The 8,596-nt window shown below is 39.0% G+C and overlaps 3 protein-coding genes across 7 annotated transcripts in view; 2 read left to right on the top strand and 1 right to left on the bottom strand.

The window, feature by feature from the left end:
- Positions 1 to 338: 338 nt before the first annotated feature.
- On the top strand, positions 339 to 1,411 carry LOC128859843 (ribosome maturation protein SBDS). Its single transcript, XM_054096958.1, has 2 exons — positions 339 to 625; positions 681 to 1,411. The coding sequence occupies exons 1-2, from the start codon at positions 495 to 497 to the stop codon at positions 1,306 to 1,308; spliced, it is 759 nt and encodes a 252-aa protein (XP_053952933.1). The 5' UTR covers positions 339 to 494; the 3' UTR covers positions 1,309 to 1,411.
- Positions 1,288 to 3,765, bottom strand: LOC128859842 (IST1 homolog). Of its 4 annotated transcripts, XM_054096953.1 has the most exons (6): positions 3,448 to 3,765; positions 2,995 to 3,386; positions 2,645 to 2,937; positions 2,461 to 2,523; positions 1,866 to 1,928; positions 1,288 to 1,756 (listed from the first exon to the last, which is right to left on the bottom strand). In XM_054096953.1, the coding sequence occupies exons 1-6, from the start codon at positions 3,627 to 3,629 to the stop codon at positions 1,541 to 1,543; spliced, it is 1,209 nt and encodes a 402-aa protein (XP_053952928.1). In that variant the 5' UTR covers positions 3,630 to 3,765; the 3' UTR covers positions 1,288 to 1,540. The 4 variants fall into 4 exon arrangements, with proteins under 4 accessions (XP_053952928.1, XP_053952931.1, XP_053952930.1 ...); XM_054096956.1 differs by lacking the exon at positions 1,866 to 1,928; XM_054096955.1 differs by lacking the exon at positions 2,461 to 2,523.
- A 383-nt stretch (positions 3,766 to 4,148) lies between these two features.
- LOC128859841 (uncharacterized) overlaps positions 4,149 to 8,596 on the top strand; it is a 30,015-nt gene continuing 25,567 nt past the window's right edge. For both annotated transcript variants that reach the window (XM_054096952.1, XM_054096951.1), the window contains exon 1: positions 4,149 to 4,762. The gene's annotated coding sequence lies outside the window, so the exon portion shown is untranslated. The remainder of the gene's footprint in view (positions 4,763 to 8,596) is intronic.

Below are 8,596 nucleotides of genomic sequence, written 5' to 3'. Positions count from 1 at the left end.
GGAGGCGAATTACTTGTTTGTGAAAAAGAAGTAGATGAAAGCAATGGAAACAACCAAACACCACAAATTATACCCCCACGTTTACTTTCTTAATTTGTATTCATTTGTGCTTTCAGAATTTAACACTCCCACTTCGTTTTAATTAGTTCGTTTTGTTAAAACGCCCAAAACACAATATTACCAAGCCATGCCCTGAATTTTCACAAACATGTACTTTTTCTTCCTTTTGTTTGTTTTGTTCGTGTGTTTTATATTGGAAAGTAGCCTGACGACAGACTTGTCAAAATCGCGAAAAATAAAGTAACTGTTTTGGAAAGACGCCACCTTCAGTATTCAATTTGCCTTGACAATGAGTGACATTTCCTTTATTATGATTTTATTATTCATGATTTTATTCGTCATAATGTAATAAGCTTGAGATTAGTCCACAAATATTTAACATAGCATCGAAACTCACAAACTTCAGAACATTTGGTAATAATAAATTATAAGAAATGTCCAAAATCTTTACCCCAACAAATCAGATACGTCTCACCAATGTAGCAGTGGTAAGGCTAAAGAAGGGTGGTAAGCGGTTTGAAATTGCCTGCTACAAAAACAAAGTGTTGTCCTGGCGAAATAACACGTGAGTATGAAAATAATACATATATTTTTGTTATAAACGATCGTTTTCTTCTCAGAGAAAAGGATATCGATGAAGTGCTACAAACACACACAGTGTTTATTAATGTTTCTAAAGGGCAAGCAGCAAAAAAAGATGAGCTTTTGAAGGCTTTTGGCAAAAGCGACGAAACGGAAGTTTGCAAGGAAATTCTTGCGAAAGGAGAGCTACAGGTATCTGAAAAAGAACGTCAATCTGTTCTGGAATCTCAGCTGAATAGCATTATAAACAGTGTAGCAGCGTCATGTGTCAACCCCGAAACTCGCCGTCCTTATCCAGCGACTATTATTGAAAAATCATTAAAAGACGCTCACTTTTCTGTTAAAATGAATAAGAACACGAAGCAACAGACACTCGACGCAATTAAGTTGCTCCGCGAACACATTCCAATAGAGCGTTCACGCATGAAACTCCGTGTTTCATTCGTCGGTAAGGAGTGCGGCAACAGACTAAAAGAGTCTGTTAGCAAGTTGGCTACAAAAGTCGAACATGAGGAATGGGACGAAGCGATGCTACATATGACACTACTCATCGACCCAGGGAACTACCGAGTTATCGACGAACTTATACGAAATGAAACTAAAGGCAAAGGACTCGTTGAGCTGCTCGAATTGAAAGAAGTAGTAGAGAATGAAGAGATATTTTAGTTCAAGATAATGAGAAACATATTTTTTTTATCATATTATTGTTGGCATTGACAATTTCAAACCATTATTAAATTCTTAAATTAAAATTTCTCCTTACCACTAACGCTAAAGATTTTTAATAACTCTTCTCAAAGTACACATGTATAATAATCGCAACGATAATAGAGGACTTGGAACTTAAATTAATGATTATAACATTTCAAATATTTATATATGTTTGTTTCGATATCGCTCATTTACGCTTTTTTAAGTTCTCAAAACGACGCGATAGGTCATCAAAGTCTATGTCATCATTATCAGTATTATTTGGTTTTGGTTCTTCAGCCGGAATGTCAGGGAGTTCATTGGGAACGTTTGGTAAATTTTGTATATCTGGTAAAACTGGTGGGGCGCTTGGGCCTGGAGGAGGCAATTTTTGCCGAGGCTGTGGTTTTGGTTTATTTTTATCCTGTAAAATATCAAAAATCCAATATTTAATTACATTAAATTTAAAAAATTCCATCAGTTTCAATAGCAGCAGAAAAAATCTAAAGAACAAAATAAATAAAGAAGACTACCTGTATATTAAATGGATTAATTGATGAATATCGCGGTGGGGGATCATCGTTCGGTTTAGGTCGCTGTTACATGAGAAAAAATAAATTTAAATGGGAAATAAAAAATAAAAAACAAAAAGGTATTGCAACAAAATTACGAGTTAATATAAGATGATGCAAGATAAGAAATAACGGATGAACAAATGAACATAAATATAAAAAAATTGTAGTTCGTTTATGTATCAGAATAAAATATATTTTACATGTATAAGTAAAAATATTAATATAATTAAGTAAAAATGTGGTTTTATCAAGGTCAAGATAACAATGACTTCGAAAACCAAATTTGACTTATTGCTTATTTACATAGAATAGAGATCGGTTGATTAGTATGTGCATATATTAAGCCACAAAAAGTGAAGAAACGAACTAAACAAAAAATATAATGGAGAAACTCACGGAAATATATTCAGATATTTGGAAGCACGAAGTATTTTAGACATCACATTGAAAAAAAAAAATATTTTAAGTTTGTATTTATGAGCTTGCCCCCGAAATCTGTACTTTGTAAGTATGTAGAACATAAGAAACATGAAATTCAATTAAGTAAACGTACCAAGATATTTTCATCAGGGCTGTCACTTGCGGTGTTAATATCAGAAGTCGTCGACGATTCTTCCTAAATGAGTTGACGGCGAATCAAGGGTATGCCACAAAAGCAAACAAAAAAGAATATGGCATGCGATTTGTAATTTTTCTCTAATATCTTACGCTTGCAAACATTTAAGTTAAATACTCACATTTATAAAATAGGTATTTAAATCTTTTGTTTCATAAGGCGGCTGTGTTGGCGGTATGTTATATGCAAACGGCTGTGGTGGTGGAGCTCCATATGTTGCTGATCCACCGCCAGATCCCGGTTCAGGGCCGTATGGTGGTGGGTAATTAAATGGCTTTGCTGCTGGAGGGTCAGGAAGAGGTGGAAGTGCTGGATAACCGATGAAACCCATTTGTGGGGGAGGGCCAACAGCCCCATCACCCCCCAAGTTATTTCTGTCGGATAAATCAATCAAATGTGCCTGGGGCTGATCGGCTAATAAAAGAGAATGTAAATCAAAGGGAACCCAAGATATGGTATAGCTCTACATACTATTAACCTTTTCCTCTTGCATTACTTGTGGGTCGGGCTCATATTCAATATTGTAATTTTTCGCTATCTCAATTAAATATTTTTCCACCAACAATTTAGGTGGAGCTTGGAGCTGTAGTTTATTCATTAGTTTACCGGATACTTGATGATCTCCTGTTGCTGTTCGCGAATGTTCCGCAAATTGAACACCGTATTTGGCAATGAAAATGTCCGATATAACTTTTAGTTCAGCAACATCACTTTGAAGTCGTGGACACACCCACACCAAACTACATACTGCCTCAGCAATCCCATCATCTAGTTCTTTCATCTGTGTAATTAATCCGAAACGTGCCAAAATGAGGTCACAATACATTTCGATTATTTCCATAGCTTCCACAAGATAATCCTCCCTGATCAGGAAATAAAATTAGATTGGCTTATTTATGTATATATTATTATATGTCAAGTTACCGTATTATATGCTCCACACGAATACGGGCACGCTCCGTTTTTCCAGTGGCTAAATAGTCGGCAATCTCCTTACGAGCCTTTTGAGCTAGTTCTGCCTTTTTCTTTTCCAACAATTTCAAGCGATTCAAAGCGAGTCGAAGATTTGTCTTTAATTTCGTATAGTTTGGGCCACTGGAAAACATATTTACTGCTTATATGTTAATTTCCAAAGTTGCGGAAAAAGATATTATTCGACTAGAAATATTGTCCAACAAAGAAAAACTTATAAACGACACCTATGTGACTCACTTTCAACAATCATAAGGTGTTGATGAAAAAAACCAATAATAAAAAATTATTAGGCACGAAGTTACCACACAATAAATTTGTGACGTGTTAATAGGTAATTGAATTAACGAATTGATCTTCAAATGTGTATACCTGCGTATAATTAGTGATTTTAATAGAACATAATAAAAATAAATAAAATAACCAAGAATAAATTGAAAAACAATTGAATATCTCCGTGCAGCCTTGTATCTGAATGATCACTTGCAGTCGGTACTTTTCGAGTTTTTCAACTACAATTAAGTGGCAACTATGATTTAATGTCAGAGGAAATATAAGAATCAACAAAAACTATCTGACAACATGTACGTCAGAAATGAGCATATATGTACAAACTATCTGACGTTCGCTTTCGATTCCGCTTCGTACGGTTGCTCCTACAGATAGTTGAATTTTTTTTCACAAAAATACTATTAAAATTACGAGTAATGTGAAACTAATGTATTTAAGTGAAAGTGATAATGATAATTATATATTTTAACTTGAAAGTTTACTAAGTCAAGCTATTATTGGACGGTACTTTCAGGAAAACATTTGGTGGTACCACTATTTTTTTATTAGAATAATATACGCGCTCTTAGTGGGACCACTCGTTACTCAAAGAAAAAACGGTTGTAAACAAAATGTCAAGTACAAATTGTTTACGGATTTACACGAAAGGAAAGATACAAAGAAAAATGTCAAAATTATTTTACCGGGTAGATGTCGCTGAGAGAACTTTTCGATGGCGGCCTTGGTGTGTAATCGAAGTTCGAAATTTCGAAACCGCAACAGCAAATGTCATCCGTCGCGGTGCGGTGCGAGGTAGTTTACTCCATTTTCACGCCATATTTGATTTCTACGCAAGAAGAAAGCTATTTTTATGTGAGATTTTTACTTGTTGGCGACATTATTGGAACTGTATAAAATGTCCTTTGTGTAAAAACGGCTGTAAAAAATAATAGCATCGCAATTGTGAGGCATTGATTTCGTTATTGTGCCATTAAACGTAAGTTTTACAGGAGTCAATATTGTGTAATTTGTGGCAAAAGTTTTTTTATGTTTTCGGGGTGGTTGTGCTTCAATTTTGTTGAAAAGCCGAGGCTACATATGAATGGAAATCCGAATGCTTATAGTTGTGCAAAATAAAGCTGAGATCGAATTCCGAGACATTGTTTCAAAAATATACCTTATAAATAAATAATTCACAAAATTGGCTATTATTTGATTATATCTACCACAACTATACCTCTGTGGGTTTGCCCATACATAAAACCGTGGTTTTAATTGCAAGTGTATTTTCTCTAGAAGGATTGGTGATAAAAAAGTTTTTGAAGTAAGAGCCTAAAACATTCCCCTTAATATTCTGGAAATGCTATTGAAGTGACTGTTGTTGGTGGCATATAACTATGAGTATTTTGGTTAAGGAAGTGCTGGTTATAATAGGTAGTGTTCTTGAATCAATGTGCTAAAACCCATGCTGAGTATTCGAAAGAATGATGTTTTTATAATAACAGGAAACATTACATATAATATAATATATCTTCTGATAATACTGCTGAAGTGGCGGTAATTAGTCGAATATAAATCTAATACGTCCTTGTCACGTCGAACCAGCATTTGTGGGTATATAGTGTGCCATACACTTAAGTATTAAGCTCACACTTTTCTTGCATTATTCATGTGGTAAATAAGGTCATGGATTTACTGGCGAAAAACGGAAGCTGTGAGAAATGGACAAAGGATAACTATTTGCTTTTGATCAAAAGCCATCAATATCGTTACCCGACGTCAATGCCGTACAATTCTTCGAGATATTGTAGTTAAATAGTTGTGGAGGAAGGGCAACACACTGTTTTACGTTTTGTTTAATCCTTGTAAGTTTTGATGTTTGATCTCAAAAAACTACTTTTTCTTTGCAATCATAAGGAGGCCCTTCACCTAATCGTCAGTCACCCCACCTAAAAGGTCAGCTGCCCACTGGTCCCAAGCAGCACTTGACTGCAAGAGATTATGCTGTGCAGCTTAATGAAATCGTGCTTAAAGAGGCATTTAAAGAGTTTTTAGTTAGATTATTTAGTTGGCTTACTCATTTTCAATTCACAATTGCATTAATTACAGAGTGGTTTGCTTTATGTTGATACAATTTTATAAAAAAAAATGTTGTTTACTGTAATCGAATAACAATCTTGTATATAAGTATAAGACCTTTCCCTTCGATCTTAATAACTTTTCCCAATTTATTAAATAAGAAGAGAAGCCTGATAATCACATTAAACAATTTTAAGGCGATATCAATTGACTATTGTTTTCCAATTCTCTGAAACAAATCTAGTCCATATACATGCCAAATTGTTTTATTATTTTCAAATACACATTTGTGTTTTTAAGTTAATATTCAATGTGCCGAAGGCTTCGCGAGTTGAACTACTAGTCTTATACAGTAAGGTGTTATTAATAAACTATCAGCTCTTGACTGCACGTAATACTTTTCCCCTGTCGTTAGTGTATGTATATGAAAATTAAAAGTGTTTATAGCACCTCTAGCACTTGGAACTCCCCAGTTTTCAGCGAGAGGTTAGTAAAATGCACACAAAATAGTTTTCGTAGAAATTAGATGGAGTATTTCGGTATGAACAACTTTATCACATTTCCTAAATCGTGTATGTACTGGAATTAAACATTGCTTTGCTCTATATCGTTGTTGTTGTTGTTGTTTTAACAGCATAGTTAGCCCTGTCAGTGTGGGTATATCATCTGTCGTCTTCGTCTAGCTCATCTAGGGGTAGGCCCAGGAAACATGCTGTTTCGACGGGTTGGGTCCAGAGGGAGAGGGGGGTTAGATGAGTCTGATTAAGGGGGCATGTGAAGAGGTGGTTAGTGTCGTGCGGGGTACCTTCACATGCCGGACATGTGTTTGGTATGTCGGGGTCAATTCTGGATAACTAGGAGTTTAACCTGCTACAATATCCAGAACGTAATTGTGCCAATGTTACACGAGTCTCACGGGGAAGCTGGAGCTCTTCTTCTGCAATGGGTGGTGGTTGGACTCCGATTACGGCATTCACGGGACGGGAGTTCATGAAGGTGGTAACGGACTCCCGGTGAATGTCGTTTATTGACTGTCTGAATACTGTCCGGTCCAGTAGGTCTCGGTCAGTTTTGTCCTGGAGTTCGTCAGCGTAGTCGAGGAGGTGTCTCCTGACGTGCCTGGGAGGCGGCTCAGGCTCAAGCAGGTGTCTGCAGGGGTGAAACCTGCGGTAACACCCCAGCAGGAACTGCTTGCTGAGCAGTTTGTTGTGCTCCGCGACTGGGAGCATTTGTGCCTCGTTGTGCAGGTGTTGTATGGGTGACATCAGGAGGCACCCGGTCGCTGTCCGAATGGCGGTATTCTGACATGTCTGAAGCTTTATCCACTGCGAATCACTAGTGCCAGGCGACCAGACAGGCGCAGCATAGTTTAGAACCGGCCGGCCAATTGCCTTAAATGTCGAAAGCAACAGTTCTTTGTCCTTGCCCCAAGTGCTGCCGGCCAGCGATTTGAGGACCTTGTTGCGATTTTGGACTTTAGTGGCAATTGCGGTTGTGTGCGCAGAGAAGGAGAGCAAGCTGTCAAAGGTTACACCCAAAATTTTGGGGTTATTCACAGTCGGAATTGGTGTGTCGTCGACTTTTACCTTAAGGGACAGCTTGACCTCCTTTGTCCAGGTGGTGAAAAGGGTCGCCGTGGACTTAGTGGGGGAAAGTTGGAGATTCCTCGCAGTGAAAAAGCGAGAAAGGTCGGAGAGGTAGTTGTTCACTTTGGAACACAGGCCATCGATGTCATTGCCCGACGCCATTATCGTGCAGTCGTCAGCGTATGAGATCAGGGAAACTCCCGCTGGTGGTTGGGGGAGCTTCGAGATGTAGAAGTTAAAAAGCAAGGGTGAAAGGACACCACCCTGCGGTACGCCTTGCTTAATCTTCCTCTGCTTTGACATTTGATCTCGAAAAATCACTGACGAGTGCCGACCGCTCAGGTAGTTCGCGGACCACCTCTTCAGCCCTGGCGGGAGTGTCGACTGATAAATATCATCTAGTAGCGTGGAATGGCTGACTGTATCGAAAGCCTTCTTTAGGTCCAACGCTACTAGGACAGTCCTCTCGCAGGGGCGGTTTTGGTTAAGCCCGCGATTTATCTGGGCGTTTATGGCGGTGAGTGCCGTGGTGGTGCTGTGCACTCGTCGGAATCCGTGCTGATGTGGGGCTGGGGCCAGGTGTGTCGTGTAGAGCGGGAGTAGGAGGGCTTCGAGTGTCTTCACTACTGGGGAAAGGAGAGTTATCGGCCGATAAGACTCCCCTTGGTTGGCGGGTTTCCCAGGTTTCAATAGTGGGACCACTCTCCCTGCTTTCCACTTGTCAGGGATGATGAGAGTGGCCAGAGACAAATTGAAGACCCTTGTGAGGTATCCTACTCCCAGGGGTCCCAGATGCTTCAGCATCAGCGCGTTAAGTCCGTCAGGGCCAATGGCTTTCGAAGATTTCGACTTGTTGATGGCCCCCTGAACCTCATCACCGGAGAAAGTAAGTGGCGCACTGTCGTTCGTCAGTTTGTGCAGCCTTCTGGTAACACGACGTTTGGTTCTGTCGCCCGGAGGATGCAGTGTAAACAGCCGGCTAAAATAGCTCGCGCATCTCTTCGGGTCCGACGAAGTACAACCGTTGAAGGTGATAGCCACCTTGTCGTTGTGTTTCGTCGGGTTCGACAAGGACCTAACGGTGGACCAGAGCTTACTCACTCCGGAGGTGAGGTTACAAGTCTTCAGGTGCTCAACCCATTTAGTCCGCTTATGTTGATTTACCA

This window comes from Anastrepha ludens, chromosome 4, assembly GCF_028408465.1.
Source record: "Anastrepha ludens isolate Willacy chromosome 4, idAnaLude1.1, whole genome shotgun sequence".
In the NCBI taxonomy this organism is placed as follows: domain Eukaryota; kingdom Metazoa; phylum Arthropoda; class Insecta; order Diptera; family Tephritidae; genus Anastrepha; species Anastrepha ludens.
This window is presented reverse-complemented; position numbering and strand designations above follow the sequence as displayed.

Excerpts from the sequence above, each read along its gene's own strand:
- LOC128859843 (XM_054096958.1), top strand. The coding sequence starts at position 495 with ATGTCCAAAATCTTTACCCCAACAAATCAGATACGTCTCACCAATGTA. Across the intron at positions 626-680 it reads TTGTCCTGGCGAAATAACAC|AGAAAAGGATATCGATGAAG; the intron begins GTGAGTATGAAA and ends TTTTCTTCTCAG.
- LOC128859842 (XM_054096953.1), bottom strand. The coding sequence starts at position 3,629 with ATGTTTTCCAGTGGCCCAAACTATACGAAATTAAAGACAAATCTTCGA. Across the intron at positions 2,938-2,994 it reads GCAAGAGGAAAAGGTTAATA|CCGATCAGCCCCAGGCACAT; the intron begins GTATGTAGAGCT and ends CTCTTTTATTAG. Across the intron at positions 1,929-2,460 it reads GCCCTGATGAAAATATCTTG|CGACCTAAACCGAACGATGA; the intron begins GTACGTTTACTT and ends CTCATGTAACAG.